Below are 27,300 nucleotides of genomic sequence, written 5' to 3' on the forward strand. Positions count from 1 at the left end.
ACAAGATCATCTAAGCAAACAACACACTTTCAACTTGCATATTTTGTTACCAGATAAGATTCTTCTAAAGATCGCACAGAGTCACAGAGGAATGAATAAAACACCCTATTCCTGGATAAAGAGGTTCAGTGAATGTGGTGTTGAAGGTGTGGAGGTGGATCAGAGTGTCAGAGCAGACCTTGTAGAAGGACAGAGTGCCAGCAGGACAGTCCACAAACACTCCTACTCTGTTAGAGACAGAGGAGGACACAGTGGGAGAAAAAAATGGGAGGAGAGCATGTCGGTTGTTGTGCCAGACAGAGAAACGATTATCAAAGCAGAAGAGACTCCAGGACTGATCATTCTCCCCAAACCTGCAATCAAGCCCGTCTCCTCTTCTTCTGATTCCCCTGTAACTCACAGCTAACTGAACATCTCCTTTCCATTCGAACTCCCAGTAACAGCGACCTGTCAGGCTATTTCTACACAGCATTTGAGGACACCTGTCGAACCTATCTGGATGGTCAGGATATGACTGATAGCCCTCATATACCACCTCCCTGCTGTTGTCAGTGAGCTTGAGTTTTCTGTTTGCTGTGTTTGAGTCCAGCGTGAGTTCACATGCATCTAATGGAGATATCACAAACACAGCAGAGGTTATTCATCTGTTTGGTGTTCACTGATTGTGTGCTTCCTTGCTTTTATGAATCACATTGGAAACAGGCTTACACTTTCTCAGACCTGGTCTCAACCACTGAACTCCAGCAGGCTCCAACCTAAAAGAAGAAGGGGGTTAGATCAAGCAATTATTAAAAAAACAAATCCCCTCTCGCCCCTGCGGGCGGTCTATCCTTCAAGCTTGGGTCCTCTACCCAAGCTCAGGAGGTAGAGCAGGTCAGCTGCTGATCAGAAGGTTGGTGATTCGATCCCTGGCTCCCCTAGTTTCCATGCCAAATATCCTTGGGCAAGATACTGGGATCTGCTGGTGAGTCACTGCACCTAGTGCGCCGATTACCACTGTTACCTTCACCCTCCACATCTTCTCGGTAGGTAGGTAGGTAGGTAGGTCGGTCGGGTGCTTCGCCTCCGTGCTAGGGCTCTGGCTGGGCCTTGGGGGCTTAGATCCTTGTTGGTGTGTCGCCGAGGTTGTGGGCGGGTGGGTGCACGGGGGCTCAGCCCTGGCGCAGGGGGCCTCTGGCGCATCAGCCCAACTAGGGGGCTCTTCAACTGACAGGGAGTTTGTTCCATCCTTGCAGGAGTCCACTCTGCAGGTGGGGGAGAGTCATAGGAGAGGTGGAGAATAAACTTAACCTGGGTGTCTACTCTCTTGTGCAGTCTGGGAGATGATTGAATGTTAGGGTGGGTACAGTTTCCTCTGCGGTGGGGTCGGGTGGGCTGCCCCAGGTCCTGTGGGGCTGGGCGGTCCTGCTGCCATAGGCCCCGATCTGGATGGGCCTGGGCTCCCTTGCCTTGGTGGGTGCCGAAGGACGGGGGTGCCTACTGGGGTCAGCGGGGGAGCTGGCCCCGGGGAGGGGCGTCGTGCTCCTCCCTTCTTTTCCTTCCCATCCCCGGCTGCCTCCCTCTTCCCGCTCCAACACACCCACCCACACAAGTAGGGCCTTGGGGTGCGGGTGTGTCACCAAGGTGCAGGGGAGGAACACACCCCTGTTCTCTGCTGGCCATCGGGGCGGGGCTGGGAGGAGGTGTTGGCCGTCCGATTGGGATCTGGGATGCGGGACCTCCCTGCTGCTACGGAGCCTGGGGCGGTCTGCTTGCCTCCACCCCGGGGGAAAGGGTAACATCTCCTGGGTCTAGGTGCCGTTTCCCCCTCCAGGGGTTGAGGGTACCTGGACCTGGGGTATAGAGTTTGTTTGGGGAGTGTGACTGTGTGTACAGTGTCCATGTATGCCTATCCCTACGTTGGGTGAGTGCTGAGTAGGGATGGGTACCGGTATTCGGTGCCATGATGGCACCGGTTCTGACATAAACGGTAGTAACCAGACCGAAAAGCAGCACACATTTCGGTGCTTTATTTTCCTGAGAAGTCATACACTTTGGATTCAAGCCAATCATTTTACGTTTCCGAGGATTGTAGGCGGGCCCAGGTACGTCTGTTCTTTTAGAGCAGAGCTACAGATTAAAAATGCCCAAGGCGAAGCGGTCAAAGTCTGGCTGTACTTCACAGCAAAAGATGCAAACTCAGCAGCCTGCAACAAGTGCTTTAAGGTGATACTGTGCAAAGGAGTTAACACCTCGAATCTGATGAAACGCCTGGCCACGCATAGCGTCTTTTTAAGCCGAGAAATGCACCGTGTTTGATAGCTTGCTGCGAGACCTCACACCGAGCAAATATACTGCGGGTGTGGTGCCTGTTATCGGACCCGGAGTTAGCAACATCCCCCAAAAACCCGAAGAGTAGAGTCCTGGCCCCTAGCCCTGCCAGTGTAGCAGAAATGATGATGGATGGTGATGGCAGCAGCAGCTGTTCTTCTCTGCGTGAGTAGCTTAATGTTGTTCGTGTGTAATTCACGTTGAGTACGCTAACCACGTTATTACATTAATGCATGTAAGGTGAACTAGCAAACACTGTCATAGTTACATGCAGGTGTCTTCTTGTTTGATGGCAGATACTCCCTTCACCCTGGCCAAAAAGGCTAAAATGACCAAAGAAAAAGTGGAAAACAGCTAAACATGAGAGGTTTTTGGACTAAGTTTGTGTTTTTTCCATTGTTTAAGCACTGCTTCCAGCCAAGAGTGATACCGTATATGCCCTATAGCTGCAGAAAAGGCTAACATTATCTTTTTACAAAAAAAAAAAAAACAGCTAAAAATGAGAGGTTTTAGGACAAATTGTGTGTTCACCATTCTTTAAGCACCGGTTCAAGCACCGTTTAAGCACCGGCACCGTTTCAAAAGTACCGGTTTGGTACTGGTATCGGATAAAACCTAAACGATACCCATCCCTAGTGCTGAGTATATGTATATGTGTGCATGAGGGTGGGAATGCATGTTTGTGTCTGTGTGTGCCTGTTTGTCTGTGTTTATATGTCAGGTCGGGTCTTACACTCCACCTCTCTGGGAACTCCCAGGCCCTCCAAAGTATGGAGGCCTATCTCCCCTCACCACACTCCCTGCCGGTAACTGATGCCCTCAGGGGTCGGTGCGTTGGTGGTTCTTGGTGTCCGGGGCTGGGCGCTCAGGTATATACCAGCTCACTCCCGGTGACTACTTGGCGGGGCCTGGTGCCTGTTGCCCGGTCAGGCCTCTTCCGGGGCAAAGGGGGCCCTCGGGCCTCTGGGCCTGCGGCTCGGTTCACTCTCGCACAGCTGGCTGCCGGCAGAGCCGGCGGGCACGCCACTGCAGCCCCCTCTGGCTTCTGCTCCGTGGCTACGGCTCTCCTCAGCTCCTCCCAGGAGGGTGGCATGGATGCCCCTCCTTGGGCTCTCGCACTCTGCGGCCTCTGGATGTCTGGAGCCTGGATCTGCTCCATGCCTGCTTCATGCCCTGGGGGACAGGGCTATGGCTCTCTACATCCTCTAGCTGACCGTTACATGGGGAAACCTTTTGAATACAAGCGCGCTGATCCACACAGGTGTTCACTGTTCATAGACATAAACTACATCTTTATTGGCTGCTATTTCCAAGCACATTGTGCGCTGTCAGTCCTGCGTGCTGCACAACAACATTCAATTTTTAGTATTTACTGCTGTTTACACTTAGCTAGATTAATGCGATGGTGTTGTGTTTAGTATGTTGCTCTGTTTTTTTGCTTGTTTTCTCTTCTTTTTCTCTCAACAGGTGATCCAGGAGATTTTTTTTCTCTTCTTTCTCTTTTTAAGTGCCCTTTCTCACTGTCCCCCTTCCCTTCTGTTTTTCTTTTCCTTTATCTTTCTTTCTCCCTTTCCTATCCCCAGTCATGTCTGTCCCATCTGTAACAACTCAAAATAAAATAAATAATAACAACAAAGGTTGATCAAATGGACCAATACGGCAAGGCCTTGATGATCCATTTGGCAAAGTAAATCCATTGGGTATCCTTGTTGGTCTTCAGACAACAATTCTGACGGCTAAAGAACCAAATGGGACAGACAAAAAAAGAAAAAAAAGAAAAAATATCTCTATATACCAGGAAAAGGAAGAGGAGGAATTTTATATACAAGGTTCTTTGAAAATGAAGTCTTGTGAATGTGGTCTCTAAATATGAAATTATACATAACAAAAGACTAGTTCTTGTACTTGGTCTCAAGCTTTCAGTAGGGCTCTCCATACCTGAGCGTGTCCATTCTCCAGTGTGGATCATTCAGTCTAGCTGACAGCAGCTTCACTCCTGAGTCTCCTGGATGATTGTAGCTCAGATCCAGCTCTTTCAGATAAGAGGGGTTGGAGCTCAGAGCTGAGGCCAGCGACACACAGCCTTCACTTGTAATCATACACCCTGACAGCCTGCAGACACAAAACACAGCAGAAAACAGAAGCTCATTGTATAGTAAAAAGAAGAAGAATAAAAGGTCAGATTTTCAGTTTTAAAGTCAACCCACCATTGTATCCAGTGTTTGAATGAATACAGTCCAAATATAAAAAAGATTCTATTGAGAAATAATTCCTAAAATACTGTCAAAGACACTTTTAAACTCCTCTTGTTATTCAATTCAATTTTTTTTATATAGCGCCAAATCACAACAAAAGTCGCCTCAAGGCGCTTTATATTGTACAGTCGATCGTACAATAATAGATACAGAGAAAAACCCAACAATCATATGACCCCCTATGAGCAAGCACTTTGGCGACAGTGGGAAGGAAAAACTCCCTTTTAACAGGAAGAAACCTCCGGCAGAACCAGGCTCAGGGAGGGGCGGCCATCTGCTGCGACCGGTTGGATTGAGAGAAGAAAAACAGGATAAAGACATGCTGTGGAAGAGAGACAGAGATTAATAACAGATGTGATTCAATGCAGAGAGGTCTATTAACACATAGTGAGTGAGAAAGGTGACTGCAAAGGAAAAACTCAACCCATCATGGGAATCCCCGGCAGCCTACGTCTATTGCAGCATAACTAAGGGAGGATTCAGGGTCACCTGGTCCAGCCCTAACTATATGCTTTAGCAAAAAGGAAAGATTTAAGCCTAATCTTGAACGTAGAGATAGTGTCTGTCTCCCGAATCCAAACTGGAAGCTGGTTCCACAGAAGAGGGGCCTGAAAACTGAAGGCTCTCCCTCCCATTCTACTTTTAAATACTCTAGGAACAACAAGTAAGCCTGCAGAGCGAGAGCGAAGTGCTCTAATAGGGTGATATGGCACTACAAGGTCATTAAGATAAGATGGGGCGTGATTATTTAAGACCTTGTATGTGAGGAGCAGGATTTTGAATTCAATTCTGGATTTAACAGGAAGCCAATGAAGGGAAGCGAAAACAGGAGAAATATGCTCTCTCTTTCTAGTCCCTGTCAGTACTCTTGCGGCAGCATTTTGGATTAGCTGAAGACCTTTCAGCAAGTTTTTTTGGACATCCTGATAATAATGAATTACAGTAGTCCAGCCTGGAAATAATAAATCAAGATTTCCAGCATTGTACTTGATTTGAGACCTGAGTGGATATTTATATATCACACATTTTTATTTTTCTACAATTTGACTCATCATCAATTTTCAGACTTAAAATGTCTTTAGGATGTAATTACAGCTGTGTAAAGGAAGTACATTTGATTATTTCACCTGGAACCAACACATCAAATAGTTCTAAAATTATTTTAATTGAGATGTTACACAAGTCCGACTTTCTGGAAACATAGACCATAGACCAACATAACATAGACCTGAGCATTTCCAGTTTGCACTGTGTCCTCTTCAGTGCAGCAGATAGCATCTTCACTCCTGAATCTTGCAGATCATTGTGGTTCAGGTCCAGCTCCCTCAGGCTAGAAGTCTGTGAGATGAGAACTGAGGACAGAACGTCACAGCTTCTCTGTGAGAGTTTGCAGTCACAGAGTCTGGACAGAGAATAATAAACACGAAAAACATTTAATTTGAAATGTAAATAAAGTGCCTCTATCAACCAGCAAGAGTTAGAAACATTGGAAAATTAGAAACAGATTGGTAACAGTTGCAGCTAAGATAAATAATAAAAGAAATCTTTCAGGGACCAGAGGGTTGGGTTTCGAAAGTGTGCAGCTGTGGGAAATGCATCGAAAACATTTGATTTCATCAGCTAAACATTTGCTATCCATAATGTAAAACCTGCAAGTCACCACAAATTCCTCTGGGTGTAACATGCTATACAAATCTAGGCAAATCTAGGCTAATAGAAATCAGTAATAGAAAAATACTACGGGAGAATTCAGGGTGACCTTATCCAACCCTGACTTTATGAACAAGGAAGGTTTTTAAACCCAGTTGTGAAAGCAGAGCGAGTCCTCACAAATCCAAACTGGGAACTGGTTCCACAAATTCTACATATACACTCTCCAGCATTCTGGATCAACTGAAGGTGTTTCACTGAGCTTTTATAGTAATAAATGACAACAGTCCACTCCAGAAGTAATAAATGCATGAAATACTTTTTCAGCATCACTCTGAGCCAGAATGTTTTTAATTTTAGAAAGATTGTGCAAATGTATGAAAGCAGTCCTACATTTTCCTAGCATTGTTCATAATTTCTTCAATCAATGAAGACTAAGATGTCCTAGCTTTACAGAGGAGTTTTCTAATAACATATATATAGAGCAGCAAGCTCTTATTTCGGCTAAATGAAGATCTTTCTGGTTTCTTTCACGCACAAGAGTCCTACAAATTGAGGATATAACATTATTAACAACTCCTCTGTCGAAGTTTAGGCCCTGGTGCTACATTTAATCTGTCTATCTGAAATTTAGCTCCCTCGTGTAATGTGCTGAGATGTGCAAAAAAGTCATACTAAAAACCCTATAAGAAATCAGCTACAGTGGGATGCAAAAGTTTGGCAACCTTGTTAATAGCCATTATTTTCCTGTATAAATCATTGGTTGTTACAATAAAAAATGTCAGTTAAATATATCATATAGGAGACACACACAGTGATATTTGAGAAGTGAAATGAAGTTCATTGGATTTACAGAAAGTGTGCAATAATTGTTTAAACAAAATCAGGCAGGTGCATAAATGCGGGCACCACAAAAAAGAAATGAAATCAATATTTAGTAGATCCGCCTTTTGCAGAAATTACAGCCTCTAAATGCTTCCTGTAGGTTCCAATGAGAGTCTGGATTGTGGTTGAAGGTATTTTGGACCATTCCTCTTTACAAAACATCTCTAGTTCATTCAGGTTTGATGGCTTCCGAGCATGGACAGCTCTCTTTAACTCACACCACAGATTTTCAATAATATTCAGGTCTGGGGACTGAGATGGCCATTCCAGAACGTTGTACTTGTTCCTCTGCATGAATGCCTTAGTGGATTTTGAGCAGTGTTTCGGGTCGTTGTCTTGTTGAAAGATCCAGCCCCGGCGCAGCTTCAGCTTTGTCACTGATTCCTGGACATTGGTCTCCAGAATCTGCTGATACTGAGTGGAATCCATGTGTCCCTCAACTTTGACAAGATTCCCAGTCCCTGCACTGGCCACACAGCCCCACAGCATGATGGAACCACCAGCTTATTTTACTGTAGGGTAGCAGGTGTTTTTCTTGGAATGCTGTGTTCTTTTTCCTCCATGCATAACACCCCTTGTTATGCCCAGATAATTCAATTTTAGTTTCATCAGTCCACAGCACCTTATTCCAGAATGAAGCTGGCTTGTCCAAATGTGCTTTAGCATTCCTCAAGTGGCTCCGTTTGTGCTGTGGGCAGAGAAAAGGCTTCCTCTGCATCACACTCGCATACAGCATCTCCTTGTGTAAAGTGCACTGAATGGTTGAACGATGCACAGTGACTCCATCTGCTGCAAGATGATGTTGTAGGTCTTTGGTGCTGGTCTGTGGGTTGACTCTGACTGTTCTCACCATTCGTTGCTTCTGTCTATCCGAGATTTTTCTTGGTCTGCCACTTCAAACCTTAACTTGAACTGAGCCTGTGGTCTTCCATTTTCTCAATATGTTCCTAACTGTGGAAACAGACAGCTGAAATCTCTGAGACAGCTTTCTGTATCCTTCCCCTAAACCAGGGGTCTCAAACTCAAATGAGCCGCGGGCCACTTCTGGCACCGTCATCTCAATGGAGGGCCACTTTAGTGTCCAAGCAGTACAAAAAACAAACACGAAAATACCCACTAATATTTCCTAAAATGTAGTGTTTTGTTTGTTTTATTTAATTCCAAATATTGTGTAACAAGACAAAACTGCAAACATGAACGCAATATTTTTCTCACTCTTAACTATCTGAAGCCTTTCGGTTTCATTTGTCATATGCAAGTTAGCACAGGGTCAACATTGCAATGAAATGTATTTGACGAGCAGCAGACAGTCACTCAGCAGTATAGTACAGTATAGTACAGTAGTTTCACTGAACTACCAAATAAACAGCTCTTTCTGGCCAGACACATGGCAGCACTTTTGCTACAATTTTGTTTGTATCTAACAAAATAAAAATGCAGGCATAAGCATACACATTAGTTTTCAACTGCAAGTGAAAATTGTTTTCTTTCCAAATAAATCTGTCACTGAACTAACACAGCCCAACCCCTCAACATGCTTACCTCGGCCAGGTCCGCGGCTCCGAACCGTAGCATAGGGACCTCTGGCTAATACGTGTCGGGCTCGTAGCCGAAAACTAGCTCTACTTTGTTGTCTGGGTCAACTTTGCTAGCGAGAGACAGAGAGAGGCGTTGAAAGGCTGCTCCAACGGAGCTTATTGTTTCAGAGGAAAACACGAACACAGTGTACAGTGTACAGTGAGTCTTAATAGCTTACTTACAAATGGGCTCGTCAGGCACTCTGTTTGGCTGCAGTGGTTATTATTATATTTACATGCTTCCAGCTCCCGTTTCTGCTCCGTGACAGCTCGGGACTTTTCGACTTAACTTTTTTCTCCCTCCCTTATGCTCACACAGCGGGAGGGGCGGTCCCACACGTTCTCCCTGCAGCAAGGACTACACCGCCCATGAGGCTACAGTCTTAAAGGGCCATGCCTGTAACACTCTGCCCTCGTATTAAATCATTTTTCGTGTAATAATTAAAAAAAAAAATTTCTTCACATCAATATGCGGGCCGCAAGTAGAGGTGACGTGGGCTGCAAATGGCCCGCGGGCCGCGAGTTTGAGACCCCTGCCCTAAACCATGATGGTGAACAATATTCGTCTTCAGGTCATTTGAGAGTTGTTTTGAGACCCCCATGTTGCTACTCTTCAGAGAAAATTAAAAGAGGAGGGAAACCTACAATTGACCCCCTTAAATACTCTTTCTCATTATTGGATTCAACAGTGTATATAGGTCAGGGGTCACTGAGCTTACCAAGCCAATTTTGAGTTCCAATAATTACTTCTAAAGGTTTTGGAATCAATAAAATGACAACAGTGCCCACATTTATGCACCTGTCTTATTTTGTTTGAACAATTATTGCACACTTTCTGTAAATCCAATAAACTTTATTTCACTTCTCAAATATCACTGTGTCTCTTATATGATATATTTAACTGACATTTTTTATTGTAAAAACCAACGATTTATACAGGAAAATAATGACTATTAACAAGGTTGCCCAAACTTTTGCATCCCACTGTATTTTGATTTTAAGGTGCAACTCTGGCTGCATCTTTTGTGAGTTCAATCCAAAGATATTGGTGATGTAAAGTTGTGTTTTTGTGAAACAGCATTTTTGGGGCAAATAAAACTTAAGTATAGTTCAATCTGCCCTAAACATCACATGCTTCATGAGAATCCAAGCCTTGAGATATCCATGCTGCGATATTAGGTCACACATAGTGTCATCTCATGTAGATTGAATTTACATTAAAGGCTCCAACCATGATGTACAAAAGTAACTACAGCTTGCTTGGACATACACAAGGGCCCTATCATCTGTGCTTGCAACATTACTATTGTTATTATTATTATTATTATTGTTATTATTATTATTATTTAGTTTATCAAGTATTTAGAGTTCTCAGGCCTTTTAACTCTGTTCTGACCTGAGTGAATCCAGTCTGCAGTATGAACTCTTCAATCCAGCAGACAGTATCTTCACACCAGAATCTTGCACATTGTTGTTACTCAGATCCAGCTTCCTCAGATGAGATGAGTCACAGTTTAAAACTGAGGACAGAGCTTCACAGCTTCTCTGTGAAAGGTTACAGCCACTTAGTCTAAAGGGAAAATAACAGAGCAATGATTAACTCTTCTAGTAAGCTGAGTATCTCAATAAATATCTGTGTACTTACACAGCTTTCTTGGAGTCTTTGACGACTGGTAGCAGCCTCAGAAGAGCCCTTTCTGAAACATCATATTTCTTCAGCTCAAAAACATCCAGATCCTTTTCTGATGACAGTAAGATGAAGACCACGGCTGACCACTCGTCAGGAGACAGTTCGTCTGTGTAGAGACGCCCTAAACTCAGGTTCCACTGGATTGTCTCTACTAGAGAACAATCATTCAGTTCATTCAGACAGTGAAAGAGATTGATAGTTTTCTCTGTAGGCAGATTCTCACAGAGCTTGTTCTCAATGTACCGGACTGTTTGTTTACTTGCTTTTGAGATACTTTCTGAATCAGTCACAAGGCCTCTGAGTAGAATCTGATTGGTTACCAGTGACAGACCCAGCAGAAAGCGGAGAAATAAGTCCAGGTGTCCGTTTGGACTCTGTAAGGCCTCGTCCACAGCACATTGGTAGAAGTTTGTAAATAAGATTTCTTCTTTTACCAGCAGATTCACTTCAAAGTTGATAAATGTCAGATGGACATGAAGAGCAGCCAGAAACTCCTGAACACTCAGATGGATAAAGCAGAACACCTTGTCCTGGTACAGTCCTCTCTCCTCTTTAAAGATCTGTGTGAACACTCCTGAGTACACTGAGGCTGCTCTGATATTGATGCCACACTCTGTCAGGTCTGATTCATAGAAGATCAGGTTTCCTTTCTGCAGCTGATCAAAAGCCAGTTTTCCCAGAGACTCAATCATCTTCCTGCTCTCTGGACTCCAGTGTGGATCTGTCTCAGCTCCTCCATCATACTTGACCTTTTTCACTTTGGCCTGAACCACCAGGAAGTGGATGTACATCTCAGTCAGGGTCTTGGGCAGCTCTTCTCCCTCTCTGGTTCTCAGCACATCCTCCAGAACTGTAGCAGTGATCCAGCAGAAGATTGGGATGTGACACATGATGTGGAGGCTTCGTGATGACTTGATGTTGGAGATGATCCTGCTGGCCTGCTCCTCATCTCTGAATCTCTTCTTAAAGTACTCCTCTTTCTGTTGGTCAGTGAACCCTCTGACCTCTGTCATCATACTAACACATTCAGGAGGGATCTGATTGGCTGCTGCAGGTCTTGTGGTTATCCAGAGGCGAGCAGAGGGAAACAGATGTCCCCTGATGAGGTTTGTCAGCAGCACATCCACTGAGGTCGACTCTGTAACATCAGTAAAGATCTCAGTGTTGTGGAAGTCCAAAGGAAGTCGACACTCGTCAAGACCGTCTAAGATGAACACAACCTGGAAGTCTTCAAAGCTGCAGATTCCTGCTTTTTTGGTTTCAGTAAAGAAACGATGCACAAGTTCTACCAAGCTGAACTTTTTCTCCTTCAACACATTGAGTTCTTTGAAAGTGAATGGAAATGTGAATTCAATGTTCTGGTTGGTTTTGTCTTCAGCCCAGTCCAGAGTGAATTTTTGTGTTAAGACAGTTTTCCCAATGCCAGCCACTCCCTTTGTCAGCACTGTTCTGATTGGTTCATCTCTTCCAGTGGAGCCTTTGAAGATATCTTCTAATCTTATTGCTGTTTCTGATCTGTGCATTTTCTGGGATGCTGTTTCAATCTGTCTGACTTCATGTTCATCATTAACCTTTGCAGTCTTTTGTTCTGTGATGTAGAGCTCTGTGTAGATCTGATTAAGAAATGTTGGGTTTCCTGCTTTAGCGATCCCCTCAAACACACACTGGAACTTCTTCTTTAGTTTGGACTTTATTTTGCATTGACACTGAACAAAAGCATCTTAAATACAGAAAGAAAAAATGGAAAGATGTAACAGTTAGTGAGCAATGAAAACATTATCAATGAATGTGATCAGTTCTACATTTACAGTGTAGGATATCAGCACAATATTACAAAATCTACCCATCTTCCTACCACTTATCCAGATCCAGGCTGCCTGAGCCTTCTAGACCTCTCCCTTATCCTCCACTGTATCCTTAATCTTCTAGAGGTTACCAAAGGATTCTCAAGCCAGCTGAGAGAAAAAGCTTGACAGTGTGTCCTAAGTCTGCCCTGCGCTCTCTTCTAAGTTGAACTTTCACAAGACCCCTCAGTTAGAAGATGTCCAGGAGACATTTCAGGCAGATATCTGAGACACATTAGTCATTATTAATACACAGGACTGCTGCTCTGTTCAGAGCCTCTTCTTAATGGCTAGAGGTGGCAAAATTACTGAAGAGCTTCACTTAAAGAAAAGTAGAGATACTTGTTTTAAAAATACTCTAATACTTTAAAAATACAAAAGTTGAAGGACTGTGTCAACTTCTTCACTTAGGTCAAAGTGAAATCCTTGTGCTGTATTAATATAATAACAAAATAATATTAGTAAATGTGAATACAGACTTTTTCAAAACCTTGCTTCCAAAGCTAAACCAAAAAATGAGTACAGTCAGAGGATAGTGAGATTTGGCAGGTGAGGGTGACCCTATGATTGATACTATTATCATTTCTATTGAAAGCTCAAGTAGACTTTCTTTGTATGCAGGTTTTGATCAGCTGACCTGCTGGTGCTGCTCTGAGGTTTACTACTCTTTACACAACTGAGAGAAACAAGCCAATACTTCACAAACTATCTTGGCTGATTTTCATCCGTTAAACCAGTAGTGATGGGATTTTTGGCTCTTTTTAGAGAACCGGCTCTTTCGGTTCGGCTCACTAAAAAGAGCCGGCTCTTTCAGCTCCGAACCGGCTCTTCAGGTTGTTTTGTTGCTTTAATTTATTTATTATTAACAATAATATAAAATTATGCACAAAAGGAATTACTAATGTAAAAAAAGAAGCGGTTGCCCCTAGAGACAAAGCATGTGCAAACTTCAAAACACATTTCTAGGGTTAACTGAACTTCCAAAACAGAGCTACCTAGATCACTTAAATTACACAATTGAAAGCATATGTGTATTGTTTGTGTATTTATACACAAGCACTCATATATATTCAAATAATTTAAAATGTTCATTTACCTGTTACTACCACACACCAAATCCGGTTGTTGGTACTTGCTGGCTTGTGTAGCCACTAGGTAACAAAAGCTCAACACTGCGCCTAGCATCCTGGAGCACTTCTGTTGTGTTTTGTACGTGTTTTGGAGTTTGTACGTGCTTCAGAGTTCGTACGTGTTTTGGAGTTTGTACGTGCTTTGTCTCTAGGGGCCACCGTAAATATACTTTTATTTATTCACTCCACATAAAATGTAATAAATAAATCATATAATACAAAAACCAACTAGTCACAGTTCAACTTTTAACTATTTAAATTTTCAGCTTTTTCCTTTTAAACAAATTTAAAGTGAAACAACACAAAACACTGCAAACCACAACACAATTAAATATAAATTAACATATGAAAACAAAAAGAAGATGCACATTCTCTGTCATATGGGCCTGCATGAATAAACTTTCTGAATCTCTCCCTCCCACTCTGTTCCTGTGCTACTGCGAGTGTAACTACCGCCCCTCCCCCCTCTGCCCAGCGCAAAGCACAAGGCTCGCGTTCGGAGTGAAGCGGAAAAAAAGTGCGAGAGGGTGAGAGAAGGAAAAAAAAACCCACGGCTTGCGATAAGGAGCCGGCTTGCGTCGTTCACGTCAAAGATCCGGCTCTAAGAGCCATTTCGTTCGGACCGACACATCACTATAAACCAGTGATTCCCAAACTTTTTTTGCTGGGCCCCCCTTTGTTTTACAAGAAAAATGTTCGCGCCCCCACCCCTCGCACACGCACGCACACATCCTCCAACCACACACACCCATATTTTGCTCCATTGCAGTTTATTTCACACCTCAAACATTTAGTAAACAATTAAGCAAATACAAGTAACCTGCAATAAATTACAGGTAGTAAGAAAATAAACTACTAACTCTTTTACGCTACGTCCACACCTACACGGGTATTTTTGAAAACGCAGCTGTTTCGTCCACACGTAAACGGCATTTGGAATCAGCGAAAACGGAGATTTTTTAAAACTCCTTTTTTGCGTTTACGTGTGGACAAGGAATACAGAGTTCGTCACCCAATGTCAAAGGTATGTGCCTTTTTTCATGTCACTTTGTGCGCCACGTTAATGTTCACATGAGATGAATTGCAGAATAGCAGGCAGAGACAAAATACTGTTAATCTGACTATCTGCAGGTTTTACAGGCTTACATATACACACGCAGCTATCAATGACCCGAGCCGGGGGTTTTTGTTTTTTCCTTCTCTCACCCTCTCTCTCTCTCTCTCGCACTTTTTTTCTGCTTCACTCCGCACGCGAGCCTTGTGCTTTGCGCTGGGCAGAGGGGGGAGGGGCGGTAGTTACACTCGCAGTAGCACAGGAACAGAGCGGGAGAGAGGGAGAGAGAAAGAGAGCCAGGGACAACAATGTCACATAAGAAAGGTATTGTAATCATCCACAACTATTTTCAGTTGCGGATGATAAAGGATTCAGAAAGTTTATTCATGCAGGCCCAAATGACAGAGAATGTGCATCTTCTTTTTGTTTTCATATTTTAATTTATATTTAATTGTGTTGTGGTTTGCAGTGTTTTGTGTTGTTTCACTTTAAATTTGTTTAAAAGGAAAAAGCTGAAAATTTAAATAGTTAAAAGTTGAACTGTGACTAGTTGGTTTTTGTATTATATGATTTATTTATTACATTTTATGTGGAGTGAAAAAATAAAAGTATATTTACGGTGGCCCCTAGAGACAAAGCATGTACAAACTCTAAAACACGTAAAAACTCCAAAACACGTAAAAACTCCAAAACGCGTACAAAACACAATAGAAGTGCTCCAGGATGCTAGGCGCAGTGTTGAGCTTTTGTTACCTAGTGGCTACACAAGCCAGCAAGTACCAACGACCGGATTTGGTGTGTGGTAGTAGGATGATCTGATATTGTCGTGTTGGTGTTGTTCCCAGATTATCATGAAAATGTTGTTCCAGGTTCAACATTGCAAGTGACCAATCACATTGTTGTGACGTTATTGTTTTGCGCGCCAAGCCATTCGTGCATTTATGAAATTCCAATGTTGCAAGGACAATATCAATTCTGCTTACCGTTTATTAAAGGGTTAGGGTTCAGATTAGGGTTAGGGTCCGTTGATCGGGGGACAGAGGCGGTTTCTCGCAGCTTAAGTACAGTTTTTTGTTTTACGGCGGTTTTTCCTGAAGTCGCAAAAGTATGACGTCACAACATTCTGATTGGTCACTTGCAATGTTGATCCTGGAACAACATTTAGTATGATGATCTGGGAACAACACCAACACGGCGATATCAGATCATGCGTGGTAGTAACAGGTAAATGAACATTTTTGTTTAATTATTTGAATATATATGAGTGCTTGTGTATAAATACACAAACAATACACATATGCTTTCAATTGTGTAATTTAAGTGATCTAGGTAGCTCTGTTTTGGAAGTTCAGTTAACGCTAGAAATGTGTTTTGGAGTTTGTACGTGCTTTGGAGTTTGTACGTGCTTTGTCTCTAGGGGCCACCGCATATATTTATATATAAACATATATAAATAAAACCACTTTTTTTACATTAGTAATTCCTTTTGTGCATAATTTTATATTATTGTTAATAATAAATTAATTAAAGCAACAAAACAACCTGAAGAGCCGGTTCGGAGCTGAAAGAGCCGGCTCTTTTTAGTGAGCCGAACCGAAAGAGCCGGTTCTCTAAAAAGAGCTGGAAATCCCATCACTACTCTGGGTAAGTAGCTTAGCCGTATAGCTCCAGAGAAGGCTAATATGATTATCTTTTGCCAAAAAAAAAAAAGAAGAGAGAAACATGAGAGGTTTTAGGACAAAGTTTGTGTTCTCCATTCTTTAAGCACCGGTTCAAGCACCGTTTAAGCACCGGCACCATTTCAAAAGTACCGGTTTGGCACCGGTATCGGATAAAACCTAAACGATACCCATCCCTACGTGTACCACATAAAATGGTTTCGAGGTCAGTAAGGAAAAATTCATACATAAGGCGCACCGGATTACAAGGCGCACTGTCGATTTTTGAGAAAATGAAACGATTGTAAGTGTGCCTTATAGTCTGAAAAATACGGTACTTTTGGAAGTCTGGGAAACTGAGAAATTGTCCACCTCATATAGCAGATTAACTAAAGATTTGTTTGACTGGAGTTGAAAGCTTCTTGCAGTTAAATATCAAACTGAGTTATAGAGAGAAGAAGTAGACTTCCTTTTTGGGTAGACTTTCTTACCTTTTCACACAAATGAATGTCAGTGAATTGTGGAAAGGTGAGAAAGGTTTAGATTAAATCAGACTGGCAGCTATTTGGTCTCCCCCCATTTTTATTACATATATTACAGTTATATTATCAGTCTTAGTGTAGTATGACTTAGTACCATAATGAACACATACCTGTGGCATTACCTGGTTGATCATGCAGCAGAATTTGGGGAAAGGGTTGTCCTGTTGAAAACCAATAATGGATTCATTTTTATTATTGTTTGAAAAAACATGTACAGGCTTTATAGTTCCTCTAAATAGCAGACCTTCATTCCTTTTGATCTTCTTTAAAATCTTCTTTGTCACCTCTGCAGTCTTTGTATCGTACATATGCACCATCAGGTCCACTGTGTCCAGTCTGTCTGCGCTCTCCAGTCGACTCTTTTTGATTGGCTTGAAGCCATCCTTTGACTCAGTAACATTTTGCAGACACCACTTGAAGTTTTTCAGCTCCTCAGTTCCCAAAGTCTCCAGAGTTTCCCACAGCCATTCCTTTAAAGTCCCGTCTGTCTTTTTTATCTGATAAAGTAAGAGGACGTTTTTGATAATACGTACACTAAACAATGAACAAGAAAGAGTTGTTTTATGAAATCTCACCAACATCTGAGTTGTTAACAGAAAAAACAACAACAATAGATTGGTCAAACACAACAGATACATAAATATCCGGTCTTTAAGTCTGACGTCACTAGCCGTGTCTGGGCCTAAACTCCGCTGCAGGTCCATATATCAAACGATCACTGTGGCATTACTGAGAGTTAAAAACTGTCTAAAGTCTTTCATCTTTAACCCTTTGAGTCTGATCAAAATCACTACCCTTTCAGCTTGTTTGTGGCCAAAAGTGGCCACCTACAGATTAGGTCTGTAATTTTTATTATTTTTGTTTTTTTGCCATTTTTTTTGCATAAAGCTTTTAAGTAACTTCAGTTCTTTCCATAAATATAAAATAATTATTACTTTTTTATTTTTTAACCCTTTAAACACCAGTTTGTTTGTCCACTGCACCAGCTGGACGACAACCTCAAATCTCGCAATTTTATATAATTGCATTGCTACTGTCTGGGGCATATAATTGATTCACATCAACATTGATTATAATGCATTGTTATTTTAGTGCAGAGAGAGCAAAAACATAAAAACTCCCTCTCAGACTGTTTGTGGCCAAAAATGGCCACCCCTTGTTTACATTTACAAAATGCTATAAAATTCATATATATTAAGAAAAATGTCCAGTTTTTTTTACATGATTTTTTAGATTAGCATCAGGGCTGTTCATGAAGACCAAAATTTCAATCAAATTCATAATTTTAACCCTTTAAATACCAGTTAGAGCACATAATTTTAATGATTTACATAGGGATAAAAGCATAAAATCCCCATTTTTTTTTCTAAATAATACATGCAAACTGATTTATTTTCTAATCATGATGGAGGTTAGATGCATAGCAATAATTAAAAGTATCAGTGAGTTTTATGCATCTTTGTTTTTTAGTGCAGTGAGAGAAAAACAAAAAAAATCCCTCTCAGCTTGTTCGTGGCCAAAAATGGCCACCCCTGTTTACATTTACAAAATGCTATAAAATTCATACATATTAAAACATTTTTCTACTTTCATTGACTTGATTTTTTAAATTAGCACCGCTTCTAGTCATAAAAACCAAAATATAATTCAAATTCTGATATTATACCCTTTGAATACCAGTCAGATTATGTATTATTATAGTAAAAATAGTAATAAAGTTCCCATCTTTTAGCATATAAATGGTGAAACCTAATATGTTTTTATCATCATTGCAGGTCAGTAACAGTAACTGTTACAATGATTTATTTTTACTTTATTTATTTATTTATTCTTTCTTTTTTTGGGGGGGAATGAATGGCCAAAAGCAATGTCACACATGGTGTGTTAGTGGCCAGAAAGGCAATTTAATGACCAAATAATCCCTGCAATCACCAATAAAATGATCAAAATTTATATTCCAGTATCTGTGTGCTTCTGTGTGCATCCTCATTAGCAGCAAGATGTACTAACCACATTAGAGTGGTTTTTGTAGGCACACTTTCTACACCTGGTTCAAGGGGCTGCTGTTCCGTTCCTTTCACGCATCCTTTATTCCCCATCACCGACTGCTGGTTCCTTGTGTGTTGCTGTCAAAAGAAGCATATTCCTCCATTGCTTTGGCATGTGGGATATTGCTGTGGTAGTTTTGGTGAAGCCAAAGACAGACAACAAAATCTTCCTCTGTTGCAACTGGAGGAGCTCTGGGTTGTTTCCCCTGTGCCGGTTTTCATCTGAGGAGTTCCTCTGCCAATGTGACCGAAGGAAAGACGTTGTCCTCGGAGCTCCTCCATCAGTTGGAGTCTGAACCCCATGCCTTTTTTACTTCCTGAGAACTTCCAGTTTTTTCATCCAACATGCTAGGTATTGCTTTATTCTGGTGTAGGTTTTATCTCCACTTCATCTACAATCCTCCAATCCTCACACCTTGGCCTCCCGTGCAGGTTTGTAAGGGTGCACAGCAGCTAAAAGATCTCCTTTGTTATAAAAAGTCAAAAGTAGATCTCAGGCTGCTAATGCAGGACTAGGGTGACCCCTAGTGGGTACTGGATTGTGGTGCAGTCTCTCTTCAGTAGTGGGACCCACATGGTTTTCCTTTCATGGCGGATCCACTGAGTTGCCGGCTCCTCGGTCTCAGAAAATGCTCCTATGTTCTTTGGGGGGGGGGGGGGGGGGCATGGCCTCCACCTCCATGCCCCCCAACCCCAATCCTCCCCCAAAGAAGAGGATTCGGACACTGGCTAGAACTCAACATCAGTGGTGATGCAGTCAGCCTCTTTGAAGATTGTCCCCTCATCTTCTGGAGAGGAGGTTTCTTCATCTTGGGCAGATGTATTTTCTTCAAGGGCAGAGGACTGCTTGCTGTCCTTGCTCTCTGACCAGATCATATAGGCAGTGCTTGAAGCAGTGATGATCTAATTGCCATATTGCCAGAATAAATGATCTGGAAGCTGTTAGGCTTACTTACAGCAGTAGCTCTGTCTGCACCTGCATAAACTCCAGGAGACGTTTACAAATAGTGTTTGTTGTTGTTTGCGCTGCAGCTGCAGCTGCAGGTTTGAACTCTGCAAAATGTCCTGTGATTGGGGTTTTTTTTTGTTTTAGTTTTTGTTTCTAGAGTTAATATTTTGGGTATGGTATCTTTTGATGAAAAATACAAGAGTAAAAGTGCTTTTAACATGTGCTTCAAAGCTAAGTTTGACTGGGAACCTCAAAGCTCAATATCCTGCATCCACAGAAATTCACTGCAGCCTATGTAATGTTTGAATTTATTCCAGTCTATCTTGCAAATACATGTTTGTACTGCAATGTCATGCACAAACACAAACTATTAGATCCTTAAGATCAAACCTATGTCAAAATTGTTTCATTATTTTGGTCCATTGGAGTGTGGTAGGCTATCAAAGGCCGCTACTAGAAACTCAGAATATTACATGAAATTGCTTGCTTGGCCAAAAATGGGTAAGTGATGTAATTTGGTAAAAAACATTAAAAACTACAATTTTCATGTGTTGAGTTTAGAATGAAAGCAATTTTACCTAAATCACATGATATAGTACTGTCAGTAACAAGGAATCAAAAAAGGTGGTTATAATGGGTTTCAATTGGCCACAAATGGCCACAATAGAACCAAGAGGAACAATTTAGTGTATAGTGAATATTATTGACATTATTAAGGAGCTGATGTTGAAAATTAAAAAATCTGAAAGAAATACACACCTTTGGGAAGTTTCATTCCATTTGCATTAACAAAACAAAAATGGTTGAAAAGCGAAAAGCAAAGTGGCCACAAATGGCCAGGTTAGGACTCAAAGGGTTAATAAAATGATCAGTGTTCTGCTCTACCAGGTGTAACAATTGAGTTTAACATCCAGGCATCCATAAAAACGGATTTTATGACATTTAACGGAGTTAGAAGTAAGCAGGAATTTAGCTCGCAAGCTTCCATCAAAATACAATATAGCATGTCCTGACTGAGGGGTTTTGGAAACAAATTCAAACGTACAGCTCTGCTATCACTTCCAACATAAATGAAGACAGAAAACTAAACAGCAGTGACGTTTGTAGGGTTACTGAAGTTTGGCTAGTTGGTATATAATAATGATGTGCTACGTGACCGCTAGTGACACAGCTATGTTAGCATAATATAAACAAGCTAACTTTTTTTCCACTCGATAAAAGTTAACATGAGGGTTCTCGGTGGTCAGGAACAGGAGCATGGCAGGATGCTGTAAACAGACCAAACTTCATTTAGGAGAACAACTGAGATAATCCATCCACAATACGAGGTTAGTCATTCATATACTGCTGCATGGGCTGGGCTGTAGTTACATCGTAAAGTTTTAAAAACTGAGCTTAAATGATTAGCTGTAATAAAAGCTGACTGTTTTTAGGAGCTTTTTGAGATTAAATATAACAAAACAAACAAAACATTAAACATGTTAACAACACAAAAGCCATATTAAACGCAGACTACTTTAGGCCCGGAAGTAGGATTCGTCACGTCATCACTTAAAGACCGGATAGGCTTTAAGGCCATAAACTTCAACATTTTTGTGTGACTAACATCAAATTTAACTGTGCTTGTATAAACAAATAGTCCAATTTTGCATTAACCTGGGATTGTTTCATTTTAGACAGGCTTTCTTAAAAAAGAACAGTCTAATTGTGAGGTCAGTGTTCTGCTTAGAGGTCCAAGTGACCTGAGTTTACTCTTTGCTCTTTTGTCTTTGTCATCCTGCCTGTGATTTTGTTATCAGAGTGCAGTCTGTTGATCCCTGAGGCTGACAAAGCTACCCAATTTTGTTTCCTATCTCAAGGTGTCTCCACATTAGAGGTAAAAATTTACTGTGCATTTATCTTCTGTGTGATATTCTATGCCAAGCATGAATGTGGTGTCAATCGTGATGTTGTACGCTGAGGTGGATAGGTGTTTTCTAAAATGAAGAAGAGACAGAATAATGACTTGTTCAGGTTCAAATCAGGACACTTCCCTTTGCTGTGGTTGTGAATGTAATGTGATATTTACCTCACAGTCTGCTTATCAGGAACAAAAGAGGAAATAACATTTTTTTAATATAAAGAAAAGGAACTGAAACAGGATGAAGCATGACTTACAGAACTGCTGTTCAACACCGGACAGATCATCTGCCGGTGCCCAGCCTGATCCTGATCCATGACATGTTTACAACCGAGGATCTGAAGACTGAAGAGAGATGATCCAATTGTAATGAATTATTTAACTGTGCATGGTTAATATCTCTTTAAAGAAGTGTTTCATGTAAAGTGAGAAAGCAGATTTATGAGTCACACCTTTACTTCAGCCTTTTAATCACAGATGCTCTGTTGATTTACAGTTCTGTGGTTTTACTGTTACTAGTATTTCAGTGACTTACTTTAAAGTCGCAGAGGCTTCTTGTTCAGGTATGCTTGTTGTTTCAGGTGTCAGTTCATGTTTAGATTCAGGTTCAAGTTTAGTACAGTCTTGTGTTTGATTCACTCCGCAAAACATTGAGGAGGACAAACTGGAAGGGAGGCGCTTTCGAGTAAAAAACACTTGTAACTCCAAGTACAAGTCAGTCGTTAGGGATCTGCAGCTGGGCCCAGGTCTGGTAGAATACAATGTGTACCGCTGCTCTGAACTATAATGTGACACACACACACACAGCTTTGAGTGTGAATAGTGAAAAGTGCTGAGCTGTGACATGGAGAAGAGTCATGGACAGTTAGAGATGGTCATCTCACCTCTGAGCTTTGGTCTGGCTCTCATGTTCCCCACACAGAGTGGTTTTAAAGGGAGGGACTCCCTCCTCTCTGTCCTCACACTGATCCATGCTGCTGAATTCACATCCACATCAGCTCACACACACTTTCTACCTTCACCTGCAGAGGAAACACAAATCATTCATGTGCACATCGACTGAAATCCTCCTTTCCATCATGTGTGCTGTCCAAATATCAGCTGCTTCTTTTCTGCTTCATCTCAGTGTCAGCTGAATGCAGTCAGACAGCAGTGTGTAAATACTGTCAGGGTGTTCAGGTGAAGCAAAGTGATCCAAACTGATTCGATTAGGTGTGGAAACCACTCCAACCACTGCAGTAAGAAGAACAAAGGAATGACAGAAGTTTGCTTTGCGAACAAACAGGAAAACATGAAGAAAACCTTCCAGTTGTCTCAGTAGAGATTTATGAGTTTGTCTGTTTGCAGTACTGTTGTGACCATTTACTTGTGAAGATGTTAATCAGTTGTTTAAACAGGACATGCCATCTAATTGGTGGCAGGAGAGTGGACAGAACAGCTGGACAGTTTGTTACTGTGAACTATGGAGAAACATTACATTACAGACAATGTGAGAGCACAAGGAGGTGAGAATAATGGGGAAGAGAGCAAGGAACCAGTGATGTCACACATGTCACACTAGAATGGTGGCGCAGGAGCTCTAAAGTGTTTACAATCATAGGGAAAATCTGAGTACGCTATCCTGGGAATTTCACCCAGAGAATATTTAGTTAGAAACTATAATAATTATCAAGAAGGATCCCAGGTCCACTATACTTCAGACAGAGATGTGGTTCAGTGTAAAACAACAGTTTATTGAGAGATATTTAAAATATCACATAAAAAGAATCAATTAATCAATTGTACATGTAAATTCACAGCTGTATCTTACCAGAGGGTGAATGGGATTCCACATAGGGCTCAAAGGCTTTTCTAAAAACCTGAACAAGAGTGTTGCAGACACATCAAACGAGAAGGCAAAACAAGGCAAAAAAATACAAAGCAGCACTTCTGTAAACGCAGCACAGAGAAGCAGTAGCGGTTCTGCTGTAAAGCTTTCAAACCACCCACTCAGGCCCAGACTTCCTGTAATGCATCGTAGAAAAAGCATTTACAGTAAAAAGATTAGTTACATACCGATCAAACGGAGTCAATTTGCAAGCAAACTGGCCAATAGGAGGCTTCTGCAGCTACAACCTGTAAACACACCTGTTTACTGGGGATGGGAAGCTCAAAACAAATGTTTCGGCACTGAGTCGAGCTTGTGAAGCACAGATGTTTAAAAACACTGCTCTGAAGCTTGGTTCAAAATACCAGGTCACATGACCACGACTGAATGAGGTTTTTGCGTGACAATGTCATTTCCTGCTTTAACTGAGGTCATCTTCACTATAACGTGCTACTCCCATAGTGTGCAGTCATAAAGAATCTTTATACTGTTAAAAGAAATGTTGGCAAATAAGTTTTGTTTTTTTTGTTTGTTTTTTTTATTCCCTCTGACCCTTCAGAGAAGACCCTTATGAGAACATCTCATAGACAACACAAGCAGCTTCACTATGACCCAAACTCCAGACTCACAGTAAACAAACATCACGCAGTGTTACAGGACACACAGCATCCACAGCAGTGGGAAGTGAAGTTCCTTCATGGTTCAGAGCTCGTTCACCAGAGGAAGATTTTAAAATGTTCTGGTCAAATTGAATGTTACGATTGGTCAGAATGGGATAAACGTTGCCTTTTTATAAAGAAGTACTTAAGTCTTTTTTCATTTATATATATACACATGTATATATATATATATATATATATATATATATATATATATATGTATATATATATATATATGTATATATATATATATGTATATATATATATATATATATATATATGTATATGTATGTATTAGGGGTGCAACGATACTCGTATCGATATTGAACCGTTCGATACAGTGCTTTCAGTTCGGTACGCATGTGTATCGAACAATACAAAATTTTTAATTTATTTTATCAACTTTTCTTCTGACGATGCTGTCTGTGTTGAGAGCTCAGTGGATCTGCGTTCGACTACTCCGCCTAGGCTGCACTGTCGAGCGCAGATCCACTGAGCGCAGCGCAAGCTAGCAAGACAGAAGCTAAGCTGTTGCAACATGGCAAATTGAACCTCCCCCACCCTCATTCAGATATGGCCTTTGGAATTATTTTGGTCTTCATGTGAAGTATGACCCTGAAGGTAAGCGCGTCATGGACAAAAGTAAAACAGTATGTCGGATGTGCCACGCAATGCTCAATTGGTGGGAACTACTGCGTTAGTGCAGTTTGCTCGTTAACGTGTTGAAGCCGTCCAGCCCCACGCACGGGGCGATCCGCGGTAGCTCGTTAACGGAGATTTGCCGTGTTGTGGCGTTAACGTCATTTCAGATTAACGCTGACAGCACTAGTGGGAACACAATGAATATGACTGCACATTTACTCTGACATCATCCTACTGCAAAGACAGTGGAAGCAGACAAAAACAACAAGCATGCATGCTACAAACTTTACCCGAGTCATTTAGACAGCCGTTAGCACATGATTCTCCTTATGGGGACCTGATATGTTTAATATGCTGCTGAGAATATAGCCCAGAAGAAGCGTATAGTATAGCTTTTATTTTGGAAAGAGCCATTTCTCTGTAATAAACTCTCTTTTCCAAAGATGAGTGATTTCTCGATCAGATAGATTTATTTTTTTATTACTTTGTTGTTTCAGCAACATTAAATTTAAAAACTGTACTTTTGAGTTAAAATATATATTTATAATTTTAATAAATGACAAATTAAAAAAGCATGAACAATTTTTTGTATCGAAAAAATATCGAACCGTGACACCAAAGTATCGAACTGAACCGTGAATTTTGTGTATCGTTGCACCCCTAATATATATATCAGAATCAGAATACTTTATTGATCCCTGGGGGAAATAATTTTTTTGTTACAGTGGTCCATTATAAACCAACATTAACAAAACAGACAACACGCTAACTAAGAATAGTACAATATAAATATATATATATATATATATATATATATACATAAGTCACACATTAATAAATAGCTGGAAAAGAAACGTGTAGTTGTAGCAGTAACCAGTGTGTTAAGTGGATGCGTTGTACAGAGAGATTGCCACAGGCGGGAAAGATTTCCTGTGTCGTTCAGTGGTGCTTTTCGGTACTCTCAGTCTCTCACTGAACGTGCTCCTGTGACTGACCAGCATGTCATGGAGTGGGTGGGAGGTGTTATCCAACATTGTCTTTATTTTGGACAACATCCGCCTCTCCGACACCACCTTGAGGGAGTCCAGCTCCATCCCCACAACATTACTGGCCTTACGGATCAGTTTATCGAGTCTGTTGGCATCTGCGACCCTCAGCCTGCTCCCCCAGCATGCCACAGCATAGAGGATCGCACTGGCCACAACAGACTCGTAGAAAATCCTCAGCATTTTCTGGCAGATGTTGAAGGACCTCAGTCGCCTCAAAAAATAGAGACAACTCTGACCCTTTCTGTAAAGTGCTTTGGTGTTTTTAGCCAAGTCCAGTTTATTGTCAATATGTACTCCAAGGTATTTATAGTCCTACACAATGTCAACACTGACCCCCTGGATTGAAACAGGGGTCAAGTGTTTCCTGGTCTTCCTGAAGTCCACTATTAATTCCTTGGTCTTTGCCACGTTGAGCTGCAGATGATTCTGCTCACACCACGTGACAAAGGAGTCGACCACAGCCCGGTACTCCGTCTCATCATCCCTGCTGATGCATCCAACCACCACTGAGTCATCAGAAAACTTCTGAAGATGGCAGGTCTCTGTGCAGTGGCTGAAGTCTGTGGTGTAGAGGGTGAAGAGGAAGGGAGAGAGGACAGTCCCTTGTGGTGCCCCTGTGTTGCTGATTACCTTGTCAGACACACACTGTGGGAGACGTACATATTGTGGTCTTCCTGTCAGGTAATCAACAATCCAGGACACCAGAGAAGGATCCACCTGCATCGCTGCCAACTTATCACCCAGGAGGGTCGGCCTGATGGTGTTGAAAGCACTGGAAAAGTCAAAAAACATGACCCTCACAGTGCTCGCTGGCTGGTCCAGATGGGTATAGACACGATCGAGCAGGTAGATGATGGCGTCCTCAGTTCCGAGACGAGGCTGATAGGCAAATTGCAGGGGATCCAGATGTGGTCTTACTATGGTTCGCAGCTGGTCCAGAATGAGCCTTTCCAGGGTCTTCATGATGTGGGAGGTCAGTGCCACGGGCCTGTAATCCTGGGGGCCACTGGGACGTGGCGTCTTTGGTACAGGGACGAGGCATGATGTCTTCCACATCACTGGTACCCTCTGCAGACTCAGCATAAACAGTTTATGAAAGACTCCACACAGCTGGGGGGCACAGGTCTTGAGGACGAGAGGACTCACTCCGTCTGGTCCAGCAGACTTGCCTGAGTGAAGTCTCCTCATTTGCATCTCAACCTGGTATTGAGTGAAGGTGATGGGTGGGGGAGGGGTGTCAGGAATCTCACAGGAGGCAACAGCACCATGTGAAGAGAGAGGCTGGCACAGTGGTGTGGCTCTGGGTTCCAGGCTGACTACAGGTGAGGTTGTGGGGGTGTGAGCAGACACTGTGGTGTCGAATCTATTGAAAAACAGATTAAACTCGTTAGCTCTATCCTCACCTCCCTCAGCTCCCCTGCTGTTGGTTGGCCTGAATCCAGTGATTGTCTTCATGCCCCTCCACACCTCTCTCATGCTGTTCTGCTGGAGTTTCCACTCCAGCTTCCTCCTGTAATTGTCCTTAGCCTCTCTGATCTTGTCCTTTAGTAACACCTGGACCTTCCTCACCTCCTCTTTATTGCCCCCTCTG

The 27,300-nt window shown here is 41.9% G+C and overlaps 1 protein-coding gene across 1 annotated transcript; it reads right to left on the reverse strand.

Annotated features, from left to right (window-relative positions):
- Nucleotides 1-64: 64 nt before the first annotated feature.
- Nucleotides 65-27,185, reverse strand: LOC134621237 (NACHT, LRR and PYD domains-containing protein 3-like). The gene is made up of 9 exons (XM_065469767.1): nucleotides 26,775-27,185; nucleotides 26,511-26,705; nucleotides 16,840-17,092; nucleotides 10,323-12,087; nucleotides 10,074-10,247; nucleotides 5,794-5,967; nucleotides 4,249-4,422; nucleotides 709-755; nucleotides 65-606 (listed from the first exon to the last, which is right to left on the reverse strand). The coding sequence occupies exons 1-9, from the start codon at nucleotides 27,183-27,185 to the stop codon at nucleotides 65-67; spliced, it is 3,735 nt and encodes a 1,244-aa protein (XP_065325839.1).
- Nucleotides 27,186-27,300: the final 115 nt, after the last annotated feature.

Source organism: Pelmatolapia mariae, linkage group LG23 (assembly GCF_036321145.2).
Source record: "Pelmatolapia mariae isolate MD_Pm_ZW linkage group LG23, Pm_UMD_F_2, whole genome shotgun sequence".
Classification (NCBI taxonomy): Eukaryota; Metazoa; Chordata; class Actinopteri; order Cichliformes; family Cichlidae; genus Pelmatolapia; species Pelmatolapia mariae.